Source organism: Pholcus phalangioides, unplaced genomic scaffold, assembly GCF_987345545.1.
Source record: "Pholcus phalangioides strain wild (caught in Gottingen) unplaced genomic scaffold, Ppha-v1.0 ptg000039l_1, whole genome shotgun sequence".
NCBI lineage: Eukaryota > Metazoa > Arthropoda > Arachnida > Araneae > Pholcidae > Pholcus > Pholcus phalangioides.
Window position 1 is genome coordinate 21,615,182 of NW_028301625.1, and position 17,154 is coordinate 21,632,335.

Genomic DNA, 17,154 nt, shown 5'->3' on the forward strand with positions numbered 1-17,154 from the left:
CAATATCAGGGTATTACTGTAGTATCAATAGAGCACCCCTTATTGAAACTTCGGTATAAACTCACTATGGTGGTCTATATTTTAGCAAAGTTTTTAACTAAACGAAGTTAAATAACTGTACGGAATTTCGAAACTTATAAATTTCTCACTAAAACACTTAAAAGCAGAAAATTAATTACATGCACATTCTATAACTTTTTAAATAAAACGAAGTTGTAGAAGAGAAAAAAGTTAAATAGAAAAGATCGTTTATGCGGATATTGCAGAAACTATCAAACAAAAACGATGACAAGACTAACTGGCAACATTCAGGCCAGAAATAATGGATTACACTTCCAAAAATACGAAACTAAGTTTATTTTTATAAAAAAACTTGGGCATAAAAATCTATCAAATTTTAAAATTTCAATATTTAAATGACCCGGCAACAAACTTGAAGGTTTCGTTCACAGATTGCGACCCACTTATGCACAGAATATTAAATATGAACCAGACCACGTTTGATATGCAGCTAGTTGAATGGCCCTTTGAATATATTTTAATTCCGCAGAGGCTTCAGAGTACCTGAATGCACAAGTTCGTACTATTGTCAATTATCACAAATGAGATTTTCAAAAAGGTGGAACATTTTCTAAAATTCACTTTCGAATATTCGAAATAGTCTTGTTCTCGCTCCCCCCCCCCCATTATATTTACACTTTTCTATATATATAAAGTAGAACATTCTAAATATTTCCGCTGGGCTATTTCCACTTTTGTAAAGCAGTTCATTCCGAAGGAATGAACATTTCTATACTCCTGTAAATTTAAAATGGAAATGTTACACCTTTTGAAAATAAGTGCCTCAATTTCAGTTTTATTGAGGATATTGGATTATTGAAAGAGTAAAACGCACGTGTTCAATACCCGTCTCATGTCACGCTCGAGAGTTCATTATTTAACACCTTACTTAAACTATTCAAGAACCCGGTAAGCCGGTCCGTTCCAACATAAGCAAGAATTGCCATATGGTGCTCTTCCGATACTATACATAAACGGTGTTCGTGACTTAATAGAATGCATAAAAAAAAGCCACTTGAAATGAGTCGAACAAGCTTAGTTTCATCAAAATGTTAAAACAAAAAATAAATTGCAAATTTCGTACAGTGTTTATCCAAGATGTATGCATAATAAATGCATGATTATCCGACAATAATGATCTATGCTGTTTCGAGTCAATTCACTCAAATAATGAAAGTGGTTCAAACTTTTACCTCAAGGAGATTCAATTGATTCATGGTATAGATTAATTTTTTTTTTGAGCGTAAATATGTCAAAGTAACAGTAAAACATCTATTAAAAATAAAAAAGGGAATCAACCGGGAAATGAATCATTTAAGAAAAAATAAAAAATAAAGCGGAAGAAAACGTCAGGCAATAAGAGATGCACCGTAAAAAGAAAATATTCAACGCGTTTTTATTTTAGATATAATCACATCTCGCAAGTTTTTTTTGTGCACGAGTAACCAAGCGGCAAAAGAAAAACTTAGTTGTTCCCAGCGATGGGCTACAAGTCAATTGAAGCCATCTGAATTCTTTCAGACATTTTTTTTTCAAGACGTCCTGCACAAACGAAACCAGCTGAAGAAATTACCTTTGACGAAAAGACTTTCAAAAGCTTCCGGGTCGATTTTTTAAAAATAAATGGGAACCACCAAGGTCAAAATAAATTTGGGCAGCTTATGAGAAAACGCTCGTAAGCTCATCAAATAAAGCTCCATAAACAAGATTGCTGCCTTGTTTAGAGATCTATCGCATTCAAGACTTCATATCTGACGGCTTTATTTTGTTTGCGATTGGCCCAGTTCGGGAGCATCGAGAGAAATCGTACCATAAGTGCTAGATGTTCCACATTTCAAGTCTCAACTTTTTGGGATAGAAGACAGTGTGGTAAAACAAGATCGTTACGTATCTAGGAAGAAACCTATTCCGATAGTTTTCACTTTCTACGTGACGCATCTGCTATGCAAAGCTAATTTTCCGGGTATAAAAAAAAAGTAATTAAGAACACATTTGTAAATGATCCGAGTTCAAGAAAAACTAGACCAGGAAATATTGCAGCGTAATGATTTAATCAATATACCTCGGGTTTAATAACAAGGGTTTAAAATTGCGATTCTCAGGAAAATCAATTTACTAATTAACATGCACTTGAAATAAGTCTTATTCGGAAGAAATTAAAAAGATTTACGTCAGATGTTAGCCAATATCATTTTTAAAAAAAATTACCCTTGAAATTATTTAAAGACCGTTTCAATCGATTGAAGATAAAAGGACGTGGAGTCTATTTTGTAACGCGTTAAAATAATTTCGTTCTGATTGACTTGTTGCTTCACAGTGCGTGACCAAACGAAGGACATTTTTATTCACTATTTATCGAAGAAACAGTAGGTCGCATGGATATAGATAGCATTACAACATTCCCGAGAGCTAAACTTCAGATCAATGAACCATAATGCAATAAATATTCAAGACCTAGTATACAATATATACTGGGGGGGGGGGGAACTTCGAAAACTTGAGGAAAGACAAGACTGAATAAGAAAATGCATGTCGGCAAGCGATGCATTTTCTGTCCATAAGACAAAGATAAAGGATGGTTCTTTAGTTTCTTTGATCGCATATGCGAACACATTACCGGGCTCGTCTGTTAGACATTGTATTCCACGGAAAATGGTTTTAACGTCCAAACGCCAGTCCTTTTCTAACGCGCGATTAGGTCAGGACAATTATATTTATCGCCGATTCGTCAAATTAGATATCCGGATTTATTGCCAATAGCTTGTAAGCAAAGGGATTAATTTTTCAAAATGGGACCATTTGATGATTACGAGGCTGTTGCTAGGAACTCAAGGAAATTCTCACTATAGCCGCTCGCCACGAAGTTTATAGAGAACAAATATAGGGCAGTATTATGCCATCGAGAAATTGTAAAATGTATAATGATATGCCTCTTAATTTTGACATCTTTGATTCACACATCTACACCATAGCTTCCCCAACCTTTTTATCCCATCGCCCCTTCAGAAATTTTTTCTTGCGTGGCTCCCAACGCAATCTAACCCATAGAATCCTATGTTATACCCGTAGCTTCTACCTCCCCCGGAACATATCATCGCCCGCAAGGAGCGTTAACGCCCACGTTGGGAATCACTGATCTACATTAAGAGCTTTATGCTGCAATACGAGTCACCGTTAATAATGAAATATTTTCCCATTTTTTACTTTTTTTTCTGTTTATTTGTAACCCTGATTCTTATTTGATTAATTGTATGAATTTCACATCTGTAATAGGGATTTCTGGTTTTATCCTGTAGAATGTGTATACATGTACGTAAATAAGAGAACAGCTCCTAGAAAGCTATTGTAATGCTCTCAATGGGTTCCATCAAGTTCTATACAGCGCAGAACTCCAATGTTGTATGGTCCCAACGTATCACTGATTTATGAAATTACAATCGATGACAACGTATTACTGTCTGCTATGTTTAATGTTTCGTAGAAGTATGTCAGACAGCCTGTAATTTCAAGAACTTGGCAAGATCGAGACAACCTTCCCAATAGACGATTAAAGTGGCGTCAGTGGAGATCGAACACATTCCTTTTAGGAATATCATTAATCCTAATGTTTGATTTCCAATTAGTTCGAGAAAAAAAAATTCCTTAGTACATGCTTTCAATCGTCTTTTTATCACTTACCTTGAACAACTTGTCTTTTTGAAACCAAACGTCCTCCTCGTCCTCATGGTGGCTGAGCTCGTCACGCGACCTCGAGAGAATCTTTCGGCGGCTGAGCATCGCCTTTGGGCAAATTTGATCGGGACCACACCTAAGAGAAATTACAAATAAAAACAATCAAATGCAGGTTACGAGGGCAAAGAAAACAATAACAAATTTTTGCTTTACCCACTGCTCTCTCATAAGAATGGTTTATCAAGGACAATCGAAACGGTTTTTCATCTGTAAAACGATCTAGTTTTCACTGACGTAAAAGTCGATTGTTTGTGTCCCCACCCCCATTATTTTATCTTTGAAGATTAATGATCACATTGAATAAATTAAGAAAAGTTCTATTGTAAAACACTGAAAATTTCATTGCTGCCGTGGATCAAAAACCCAACATTTAAAAATATATTTCCATAAATCTTTGCAAGTTAGAGATGAAAAAATGAAGCTGTTATCAAGGTTATCTTTATCTAGAATATGCAAGTTCAACTAGAAAAGTTAGTTTGATTTTACCATTAAATTATTAGAGCAGGTGAATCTTTAAGTAACCTATAGAAAGCTATTACCCAATGAAGAGTTGCGTATCTTAAAGACATATTGCCAATTTGAAAGATTTAACTGGAAACTTTCTTTCATAATGGCTCCTTTGAATATATAAAAAGGAACAAGATCCGAGCGCACACACAGATAAGCTCATAGACCAACGTTTTTTTTATAGTTTTTCGAAGTGGAAATATCGAGCGTTAGTGACAGAAGCTATAATATACAATCCTATGGGCCGGTTTAAGATAGGGTTGCTGAGGATTCTTCTGGGGAAGAAAAGTTTGGGAGACTGGCACAGAAGATTCAAACCCTATGCGCCCCCTATATATCCATTGTTAAATTACACTTTCTACATTCATATCCTTTTGATCGACATCTAATAAGGCATCAAAGCATTTCCCCGTCCAAGAAAGGAACGTTAATTGTTTTGTACTCTATTGTATTCCGTAATAAATTTAGTTTAGTGTTATTAATACCGTGAAGCATTTAGTCCAAATGCTAGTACAGAAAGCACAAAACTAGCGACTCATTTAGCTTAAAGCAATTTTTTTTACAAGAAAACGCCTGGAATTGCGTTCCTCGGGAAATAAAATCCAAGATTTTATTGCTTAATTAAAAAAAAATATCAACGATTTTTGAGCTTTGTATTTACGAATATATATTACCCCAAATCCCAATGAAAACACATTTTCCGGAATCGAAATAGTCTAGTTCAGAGGTTCTCAACCTCTGACTTTAGACTTACAACCGGAGTCCTTTACACTTACGGGCTAAGCCATAAAATTCTAACAAATTTACCGATTTGTGTTATTTTCCTAGAGAGCGACGGATTCCCTGCGAACTCCACACGGGTCCCCAAAGGCACCGCTGAACACAAATCGAGAACCACTGGTCTAGTCGATAAATTGCGAAATAAGTGCATGTATCGAATAGTTTGGTAAACAATGATTTAGAAGATTGATATTTCCTAACTTTGTTCCATCGCCCCAACTCCAGCAAACCCATAGGATCTTATGTTGTAAGAGTAGCTTCTGTCAACCCCTCGGATCATCGCCCCAAGGAGCCATATTGCCCACTTTGTGACACTGTTCTAAATTACAATGACCTAGATGAACACCGAAATTTACTCTGGGTATTATTAACGTGAAGGTTTAAAAATTCTTAATTAAATGAGTAAAACTCAAGCACATAATTCATTGTTTAGTACGAACTCGATAGGCCAAACTGGAAAATTTGCCACGAAAGTGGCCGAAATATTGAAGAATGCTCATAGAAAGTACTGTATTGATTTTTAAAATCATGCTTAAATACAGTAACCGAAAAATTATCCCCCATTTATCTACCAGATTATGAAAAATAATACACACGAAAACAAATATGATTAAACTCGATAAGTTTAATTAGAACTAAACTGACCAACCAAAGACTAAAAAAATTTTTTCAAGCAATTAGTATATATAACAAATTATCTAACCAGGTACTTTAATCACTTATTTTACTGCCGCTACTTTAATTTAAAAAAAGACAAATCAGTAAAGTACAATAAATTATGCACATTTTATTGTGCAGAAGAGTACGATCGTAAATATAGCAATGCCTGAGAGAATTACAAATTTTTCAGTAAACATCAACACAATCTTATATAGAGAAACTTTTTGAAAACGAAACCATTTCACATGACCAGTTCAAAATTCGATTTTTGATGCGATAAAATAAGTTTATTTTTTTTTTATGCAGGATAAAAAAAAATTACTATATAATATTTAATTCCTTGTTTTATTTCAAAATTAAAGATTTCGTTATCAACAGACAAATTATTAAAAGTAAAAATTTTAAAATCGAAACCTTACCTGCGATTGGAAGTAGGAATCAGTTCTGTAATAAAAACAAAACCGCACGGAAGAGAAAGTATTCCAATATACACACACACACACCAAGAAGTTTAATTTCACTTGACCAAACAAAAAGTAGCCCACTTAACCCAGACAGCTGCTGGTTGTTGGCGTGCTGCTAGAACTGGCTTCCTAACGGGAACAGAGAAAGTGTCCTGCAAAACTACCAGCCTGTCGGCGTATGTGCTCAAATGCTTCTGACGTCAAGTCGTCACGTGCCTTTCCCTTCTAATAAACTGGCTGCTGCCACATAACACCAGATCAACATCCGTGACTTGTCAGTCGGACAACTGAAAAGAACTCGAGCTGCTAATATCGGTATATGAAGTTTCTTTAAAACTGGGAGAAAAAAAAACTTTTGAAGGGCGTCAACTTCATGCTTACACTTCTCGAATTCCTTAGTCGCTTCTTGTGCAACGTCTCGAGAACATGTATACACACTAGATTCAGCCCTCGCTTGATTATGCGAGCATGTATTCATGAAAACATTCCAGCATATTTTGCCGTAACAGACGTTTAAGATTTCATATTAATATAAAATTGAACAATTTACAGTGAAAGCTCGATATAACGATATTCTGCGAATCAAGAAAAAATATCGTTGTAAAGTGTTTCCCCCCCCCCAAACCTTTTTCCCGCCATGCCCCACCAAAGCATCTTGTAAAACACGATGCCTTCCCCCCCCCCCCCACAAAAGACTCGCTCACCCAAGGGAGGGGTAACTATGCGACCCAAGATGATCGAAAATTGAAAAAAATTAAATATTGAAAAATTTCTTTAAAAGTGCTGTTTTGATCTATTTCTGTGAACTTGAAACTCAATTTTAGAAACTTAGTTTCTTTGGAGAAATTCTCCATGCTCTCCACCATAAATTAGCCTGTGCTTCCCCCCGCAGAATCGACGTTGAAGAAGCCCTATAACCTGGTCTAAAAAGCACGAATTTTCAACCTTTAAGACAGTGCGGGCAGCAAAAAAATTTCCACGTAGCCCAATAAGTCATATTCTGGTATCTTGATTCTTGCAGTAGTCTTAACGGGTAAACCCAAAGGGCTCCGAGGTAAATAGGGGAATTACATTATTGGGGAGAATTTTACTTATTCCGAGACTAGTTTTTTTCTCATTAACTATGAGATTTCATTAATTCGTGAATCGTTTTTTCGTTGGATACGAAAGTTTCTTAAATTTGCAAATTATTTTCCCGCTAAATATGAATTTCATTAATTCCGCGAAGTTTTTTCGAACACACACACACTTAATGGTAAGTGATCTCTAAATCGGCGTTGTAAGTACCATCAAAAAATGAGCTCGAGTATTCGCCACAAAAATTTATAATTGATTAGTTGAAAAACAAAATTCAATTAGATGTATTGTCCCTGTAAAAGAGGGGTTTATCGCAATACCCTTTGATGCATCACAAAAGGTAGATATACCAAAAACTTCTTTCGGTGATGAGATGGTACTTAATAGATATTATCAGACGTTCTCTGAACTAAAACATGACGAGTTTAAAAACAAATTGAAAGATTTTTTATATTTAGCTTGAAAAATTATCGTTGCAGTGGTTTCAAAAATCTCAAAAATATCGTTATAGAGGGTTTTGTCGTAGTAAAGATATAGTTATATCGAGGAGTTTAACATCAGACCATAGGCGATTCCAAACAAGATGAGAAAATACCGTTGTAGAGGGATTTATCGTTATATCCAGCATCTTGTTCTAACAAGGGATTTCACTGTATATATCGTTTATATTTTATAATAAAATACAGGTAGGTTTAAAATTTATGGTCGTTGGCATTTTAATGAGTGGACCAAGGGGCTCATGTCAAACAAGGTTCCTATTCATTGGAAATTTGGGAATCATTGGAGGGTTGCTCTCCCCCCCCCCCAATACGTTAGTTATAATGTTACAGTTAGTGACAACTCGAATACAGTTGATCCCGCTTATAACGATCTTAAAACCACCATGACAAAACGTTGCAAGTGGGAAAACGCTGTAAACGAGTGTTCTCAGTATAGGAAAAGTCAGTACGACTCATTTTCGTGGGGCTAAGCGGGAAATGTTCCAAGAACGTTGTAAGCTGATATAACGCACTTTTTTTACTGAAGTTGGAAAGGGTGCCCTCAAAAAAACTTGAACAGTCAAACTTACCACCCTATTATGGAACTCAAAAAAATTCATTTATATTAGCATTTTTCATTGAATTACCGACTAGAAAGGCACAGACGCCCTTAAGGGTGCGCGATAAATACGGTCAAATTGGGCCCTACGATTGACGGGTGACCCGCACTTGTGGTTAATTTTTTTTTAATAAAGTGTTGCTGCGCTTTAATCATGAAAATTTAAGAATATTCTAATACAAGGAATTTGGAGTTTTTTTCCTTGGAAGGAGCTCTTCGATAACTTCCGCATCAGGCACTACGTCTTGTACGGATCTAGAGTTTCCCGAAGTGGGCACTATAACCTCTTCCCCCGGGACGATTGAAGGGTCCAGTTGCGGTAAAAGTTTTTGGTTTAAGGAATCAGACTGCGTTGAAAACGTCATTTTTGAAGAGAAAAAAAAATTAAATAAAATTATATTATATAAGAAAGCCTTGTTTACGATTCCAAAACAGGCCTGGCTTTGTTTATGTGATGCTTAAAAGCGAAGTTTTACGTCCACTTTAGTGTTGCGTTTTTACATACAAGTAAATCTGTAGATTAAAAAATTTAAAACGTGGTTTTACGAAGAATGCTATTTTTGACGTTTTACTTGAGTTTAGAACACAATTGTTAAAAATATATTCATTGTATCATTACGAAATTTTAATAAAATATTTTGCTGCATATTGTTGAAAATATGAACCCAAAAAATCTAATTAGACCAATAGGTCCATCAGTGTTTTGTGGGATGAAATTTCAAAAAATCCGTCCGCACGTAAATTAACAGACTTGAGTGTACCTTATGAGCATACATGCCAACCTTGGAACCAAGCCTATCCGCAGTGGAAATGTTCATCGCCGGGGAGGGCGAAGAAAACGTTGTAAGCTGATATAACGCACTTTTTTTACTGAAGTTGGAAAGGGTGCCCTCAAAAAAACTTGAACAGTCAAACTTACCACCCTATTATGGAACTCAAAAAAATTCATTTATATTAGCATTTTTCATTGAATTACCGACTAGAAAGGCACAGACGCCCTTAAGGGTGCGCGATAAATACGGTCAAATTGGGCCCTACGATTGACGGGTGACCCGCACTTGTGGTTAATTTTTTTTTAATAAAGTGTTGCTGCGCTTTAATCATGAAAATTTAAGAATATTCTAATACAAGGAATTTGGAGTTTTTTTCCTTGGAAGGAGCTCTTCGATAACTTCCGCATCAGGCACTACGTCTTGTACGGATCTAGTTTCCCGAAGTGGGCACTATAACCTCTTCCCCCGGGACGATTGAAGGGTCCAGTTGCGGTAAAAGTTTTTGGTTTAAGGAATCAGACTGCGTTGAAAACGTCATTTTTGAAGAGAAAAAAAAAATTAAATAAAATTATATTATATAAGAAAGCCTTGTTTACGATTCCAAAACAGGCCTGGCTTTGTTTATGTGATGCTTAAAAGCGAAGTTTTACGTCCACTTTAGTGTTGCGTTTTTACATACAAGTAAATCTGTAGATTAAAAAATTTAAAACGTGGTTTTACGAAGAATGCTATTTTTGACGTTTTACTTGAGTTTAGAACACAATTGTTAAAAATATATTCATTGTATCATTACGAAATTTTAATAAAATATTTTGCTGCATATTGTTGAAAATATGAACCCAAAAAATCTAATTAGACCAATAGGTCCATCAGTGTTTTGTGGGATGAAATTTCAAAAAATCCGTCCGCACGTAAATTAACAGACTTGAGTGTACCTTATGAGCATACATGCCAACCTTGGAACCAAGCCTATCCGCAGTGGAAATGTTCATCGCCGGGGAGGGCGAAGAAAATTCGGGAAATTTTTTCTCTTCTTGGCTTTTTAATTCTCATCAGTTTACTTAAAATTTGGAAAATAGTGAACCCGACATTCTATAAATCAAACCAGCAGCAATACCTGGCACTGCCCGTGTTTACACATATTGTGAGCATTAAAAAAGTGGCAAACCATTGTTTGAGAACCAAGATAACTGAAGTAGACATTCCAAAAGTCATTGCTGGACAGTTTTTTTCAACCCGATCGGGAATTTGCCCAACACTGATGAACTTGTAGCCTATCGTTTAAGTTGCGGTCTGTTTTGTACACATAAAATTTGGCAAAGATTGGTATGAAATTGTAGATTTGTATAGAGAAAATCAGTTTCATATATAGATGTCTAGTTTTTCGTTTTACAGATCCATCCGAGTGAAATTTATTTGTCAAAAAAGAACTCTAAGCCAGTGTTTCTCAACCTGGGGATCCATATGCCCCCCCCTCTTACGGTCCTGATTTACTCCAAGGGAGCCACAAGTGAAAATAAAGTTGAAGGGGCAACTTTATTTAAACCATGACAGGCAGCTGCCCCCCCTACCACAAAGTACTGAAAAAAAAAATTCAGATGTAAAGAAATAAAGCTTCAAGTGAAATGCGGTGGGAAAAAGTGCGACTACTTTCAGAACTATGCCCATAGAGCCAGGGCCATTTTAACACGATCCCACCCGGAACCTTGAGTGGGAGGGCCCACGGCAACAAGACTCGATTCTATTTTTTTCGAGAATAAGTGCAAATTTGTATACAGGTACCCCCAAACATGTAGGAAGGCCCTTTTTTACTGTTAATATGACCCTGCATAGAACCAGGGCCATATTAATACATAGGCCCATCCAGGCATGGCCCTGAGCCTGATGTCCATAGTGGATCCTACATGGTGAAATCTGGCACCATTGATTTGCAAGTAAATACCTAAGCTGTTGCTTTTTTTCTAGCACAAGGGATTCCCAGCAGAGCCATAACTAGGATTTTTGCTGCCCGGGCAAACAATTTCACCGTTCCCCAACTTTAAAATTCGATAATTTTATAACGGTGTTTTGTTTTCACCTAAAACTTCCGCCCCTAAATTTTGCCACTTGTGCCCCTACCCCGTTAGTTACGACCCCGTTTATATTAGTCATACGTATCACAATTAAGTCAAAAAAAAAATCTTTATTCTTGATTTCAAAGTGCAAGTAAGTCTCATTGAAAATAAGAAAACGCGGGAGATTTTATTAAAAATTTGAGACTTCCAAAAATACGGAAATGTACCGCAATACAGGTCATATGGTCACACTACACAAAAAGTTTCTGGCCCGCGGAATGATATAGATCAGTGATGCGCAAACTTTTCAGTCTTTTAGAATCATGATCGAAATCAGGCGTTTCATCAAACATTGATATCGCGGACCTCCTGTAGCGTCAGGTTTATCTCGACACCACCCTTCCATAAAAATGGGAATTTTTTTTATAATTTGCGTAATCAAAAAAAATTTAATTACAATCAGTGAAAAATGTCATTTACGGTAATGGATGAAAATGATCCCGCGCGGAGCCCTTACAAAATACTCATGGACCCCGGGTCCACAGGTTGAAAATCGTTTATTTCCTTAACTTTTATTTACCGAAATGGTGTCTCAAAGTTTAACAATTACTATAAACAAACAAACAAAAAAAAAAAAATACGAGCGTTTCTCTACCTTTCCCTGCCAAGAGACCAGTGATATGTCTGAAGCAATTCCACAGACCACTAATTTACAGCTCGAGTCGTGTGACCACATGTCCCGTATGTATTCAGGGAAATTTTCTATTTTCACGTATTTTTTGGTAGACTTCCTTTACACGAATTGTCCCATTATCTTTAACAAAGCTTCTGAAAACCTTTCATTTCTCACTCATTGCTTATTTATCGGTTATTTCAGCAGCAATTGGTGATTTTGCAGACTTATGAAGCTTTAGTGATTTTTTTGTCGTATTTAAGATCCCAATTTTGAATCTTTTTGTCAATGAAAGTCACCTTATGAAAATTTTCCTGTAAATTTTTTTTTTTACCATGATTTGTATCGGCCTTTTTTCCCGGGCTTTAGAAATTTTAGCAATAATTAACAAATCTCTCTAAAATCGCATGTTTTGGCTCTAATTCGCGATATCCTACATTTACGATCATAATTGCACCCAATTTTCTTTGCTGAGATATGGTTACTCATGGCTGGAAAAATCGCAAAAAACCTAGGCACCAGAACAATGTTAGCTGCCAAAAATTTTTACCCGAAGAAAAACGTTGAAAATAATGCTTCTTATTCGACTTTTTCCAGGGCATATTTGACCCTCTTTTCTGTTGGTAGATATGCTGCTATAAATTTCAAACATTGTGCTTCTCTCACGTGCAATTTAGTAACTACACAAAAAAAACTAGTCGCCAATACCAATTTTGTATTCGTCATGGCGACCTGGGAGTTGTCTAGCCTCGCGTTACCGTTGGTATAAAAAGGTACATTTTTTTTAATTGAATCACGAGGATTTCACAAATGTCAATTACAATAGAATAGTTTCATTAAATCAATTAAATTAGGTCTGTCTGCGGACCACCTGTGCCATCGTCGTGGACCAACGGTTTAGAGCAGCGTTTCTCAACCCATGTCCAAAATATAAAATTGATATGAATGACTTAACAATTTCAATGCCGGTAACAATTTGCCAAACGTTAATTAAAACCACGGGGAGTATTAGAATGATGGTTCAGGTTTTTTTTTGACAAACTCTAGCCAATTGCTCTCTGCATTCCATTCCAGAAAGGTATCTTGGACTTTCGATCATCAGACAAAATATCCCAATCAACGAAATCAAATTGTAATAAAAATTCCTCATTTCATCCATATTCAATGGATCAGAACCAAAAGTATAAATGGATTGAGTAACTTTCCCTGAACGTTCAATAGAATTTTTTTTTTTATTTGATTTGCCTCATTCGTCATCGAGGGCAAACGCATTCTTTACGAAAAAAAAGCCACATAAAACACCGCTTTGTCAGACCGTTTGTATCACCAATTTAAAACAAGTGATTGTGGTCTTGAAAAATTGTTCCATGCAAAAAATACTATTTAGGAGTTGAAAGCTAGAATTACTAACGCAATTCAAAGCTTTGAAAAATGTACGTGACGTTTTCTGATTTTGCCCGTGAAATAATAGAAGCTTTCAATGCATCAATGATTTTAGAAAAAAACTAGGCTTATATAGTAGAAAAAAATGAATAAAGGTACCGGTACGTGAAATTGTGGAGTATTATCGGGAATATCGCCTGGTTTATTGTTACAAGAGAAACTGTCTGGGTCTAGGTGGTCCCATCTAAAAAGGACAATCGCACCATTAAAAAACACGGAAGCGTGGTCAATATCAAAATCCAAATGATTTTAAAATATTTACCTTAATATTCTAACATCAGCACTGAACAAACGATAATTTACAATACAAGAGAACGAATTTTAGCTTTTTCCCTCATTTTGTTCTGTAGTATTTGTATTTATACGAGTTTGGTCTCTGAGAAAGCAGTCTGTTAACCCAAAGCGAGACATCCAACTAATCTTCCCAAATTAGCACCTTGCAATACGTGAAATTACCCGTAATTATCACGGTCATAATAAAATCCTGTCAAGGTTACCAATTTGTGACGGCAAATATAGCTGTTAATTTACAACCAACATCAAAAAATCTTTTTCCATACAATGTTGCAATTTTGATTAAAATTAAAGCATTTTCCCTTAATTTAGAACCGATGAATTCACGTGTTACGGCAAGAGATAGATCGGTAAACTATGCATAATCGATAGTCGTCTTGGCAAGTTCGATAAATTTCACTACCGTTATCACTTTTCCCGGCGATTATGCTCAATTCCCAAATGAAGATGGTAAATTTGATATGGAACAAAATAAAATATTGCTTAATCTTTATATTAATCAATTTAATAGTTTTGCCCGTACATAAAGCGGGCATTGCCATAAAAATTAAAATGAAAATAAATGCTAAAAATATAAACAAAAATATCGGTCATTGTTGGCTTTCTTCCCTTGTTTAAACCTCAACAAACAAAAGCCAACATTACCGATCAAATTAATCTTAGGCTGAATGGATGAACACCAGAACTTTGCCACTGGACTTATCCCGTTGCAGAGATCTCTTCCAGCCTAGCTTCGTGGCACAGCTCCTAACACTTTGTCAAAAAGAAATAAATTAAAAACACGATTTTTTACGATATATTTTCCCCGGACAATTGGGTACTGTCGCGATACAGATTTTGTGGTGATAACAGACGAGATGGAGTTGGAGAAAAGTTCCGGGGTTTCGTTAAGATCGTCTTAGGTTGAAGTTTACACGCAAATTCAGTAAACTAGTAATTTCATAGACGATTTACCACGTATACGATCTGCAAATCATGCATGAATCACCGGTAACATGTGATAAATTCACAAGATACGAACAATATTTCTCGAACTTGTTACAATGCATAACCGGATTTATCGAATTAAACGTACCACATGTCTTAATAGACATTTCGCCGATTTTATAAGAGTATGTGGACGTCAGGTATAAATATTATGAGTAAAGCAACAATTACTTTATATATATTTGAATATAAATACGAATTATTCGTGTATATATATATTAAAAATTATAAAAGGATCAGACTTCGCTCATTCTCTTCACGATTGTCGAATTAAGGAAGCTAATTCATAACTTACCTCCATCCATCACCATTTCGTATGCCTTTATTCGAGTAACGAGTTGAAAAATTAGCCGATGACAAACGTCTACAACATCGCGGACCTTTTTGTTTAGGCAATAATGTTTCCATGAAACGTGTTCTCTCAAAGTTTATAAACAACAAATAACCCGCCTTCTAACTTAGACCGAAAGAGAAACACCCGTACGGTCCTCTAGCACCTTCGAATGTGAGCCGGTGTTCGAAAAACGAATATTTTTTGAGTAACTAAACATGTTTTGCGCATGTGTGAAAACATTTATGTGTCCCTATGTAAATTTGACGCTAGTATAAAAAATTGAGAATTTCTACTGATTTAATTTTAATCGTACAGAGCTTCAACATCCTAGCCTGAACTTTTTCAAAGCCTCAATATAACAAGAGCGGCCAGCACATTAGCCCTAGGTTCAAAATACAGAGTTGGGACATTGATATCTTTGTTCAGCCGTGTGTAAACTGCTCTCTTAGCGGAAAGTGACACTAGTCTAAGGGCCCTTTCACACGATGCGGACGCGGGTCCGGAAGAAGTTTTAACAATTGGAATATACTGCGCCTTTCAGACGAGCCGAAAAATCTCCGCACCTAGGAAATGTTCATGCGGGTCCGGACGTCGTCCGCATGTGTCAAAACCTAAGGCCCCTTTCACACGGAGCGGATGCGGATGCGGACGCGGGTCCGCATACCCTTTCAAACGAGCGCTGAAGATGCGGACGAATCGCCCGCATCTTTAGTTCGAAATTCGTGCATAAAAACTGTTTTTTCGCAATTTTTGTAATTATTTTTCTCCTTCACCCCTGATTCAGTGCCCATAGGCAGCCTAGAGGCATTATTTGGTGGTTTTTATCATTGAGCCTAAAGATGCCTCCATTCCGATCCTCACAAGTAGTCGATGGGAGAAAATATCTTAAAATATTTTCAAAAAATTTTCGAAAAATATGAAAGAAAATTCCAAAAACACATCCAATGTTCGAAAAATCCAATCCAAAAACATCCAAAACATTCGATGTTCCAAAAAAAAAAAAAATTCAGCAAATATCAAAGAATTTGCAAGTATAAAAAAAGGGAGGGGTTGGGACTTTCAAAATGTCTGTGCTTAGAAATATTCACATCACAATTCTGTCTTAGGCCGGGATTACACTATAAAAGTTTTGTAAAAGCTCTTTGATAAAACGTGAAAAATTCAACCATTAAGATCACCGGTTCCATTTGCTTGAATGCAACCGATGCGCCTATTGGTTGAATTTTTCAACTTTTATAAAAGATCTTTTACAAAACTTTATAGTATAATCCCGGCCTCAAGTACGGATTACACTATAAAAATTTTATAATAATTCTTTTAAAAAAGCAACTAATAAATTTATCGGTTGCACTAGCAATTTATTAGTTGCTTTTTTCAAGTTTTATAAAATAACTTTCATAAACCTTTTAGAGTGAAATCCCATCCTTAGATTAGTCACTTCTAAAATATAAAATTTCATTTTTTTAAGTTTATAGACTGAATATCGAGTAAAATATACTTGTAGGTATTCGGGGGGGGAACCACCAAAACTATTCAAGCGCTAGGGCCTTCAAACGACTTAATTCGGCCCTGAGTGAACACCGTACGTGGATAACGTTGTTTAATAAAAGTATTTTTTTTAAAGTTTATAAAAATTAACAGATTAAAAATTTAAAAAAATAACAAATATATAAAATAATATTTCAGATATTTTTAAATAATTTTAAAAATTTAAAAAGAAAAAAATTAAAATTTTTTAATTAAATTTAAAAGTTATTAAAGTATGTAGTCAATTAAATATTCGTAATGAATAGAACGGCTTATAATTTTGGTCCCGTCAGTGGCCCTTGTTGGCAGGTTTTATTGTATAAAATTGTGAAATATGGACAAAAGGCAGTTGAAGTTGCTATATCTCCATCTCAGAAGGAAACGGAGGGATAGACGTATGTAGGTACATTATATTAATGAGCAGGGACCATCATATGGTGTTTCTAAGGGTATTTATGGCAAATAATTAAAAAAATTCAGTGAAAAATCACCTTCAAAAAGTAGCCAAAGATGCGGACGAATTCGCTCCGCATCCGCATCGTCTGAATAGCTCCGAATAAACCTATTGTCAAAACTTCTATGTGCGGATGCGGAGCCCGCACTTAGGTTTTGACACATGCGGACGACGTCCGGACCCGCATGAACATTTCCTAGGTGCGGAGATTTTTCGGCTCGTCTGAAAGGCGCAGTA

The 17,154-nt window shown here is 35.8% G+C and overlaps 1 protein-coding gene across 2 annotated transcripts in view; it reads right to left on the reverse strand.

The window, feature by feature from the left end:
• Positions 1 to 15,121, reverse strand: part of LOC149065694 (uncharacterized) — a 28,816-nt gene extending 13,695 nt beyond the window's left edge. The window contains exons 1-2 of one of the 2 annotated variants that reach the window (XM_089253691.1): positions 14,898 to 15,121; positions 3,739 to 3,868 (exon numbers count right to left, since the gene is read on the reverse strand). In XM_089253691.1, coding sequence (XP_089109817.1) covers positions 3,739 to 3,868; positions 14,898 to 15,010 — 243 coding nt within the window. In that variant the 5' untranslated portion in view covers positions 15,011 to 15,121. Of the gene's footprint in view, positions 1 to 3,738; positions 3,869 to 6,158; positions 6,402 to 14,897 lie in introns of those variants that run through there. The other variant, XM_089253692.1, reaches the window with a different exon arrangement.
• Positions 15,122 to 17,154: the final 2,033 nt, after the last annotated feature.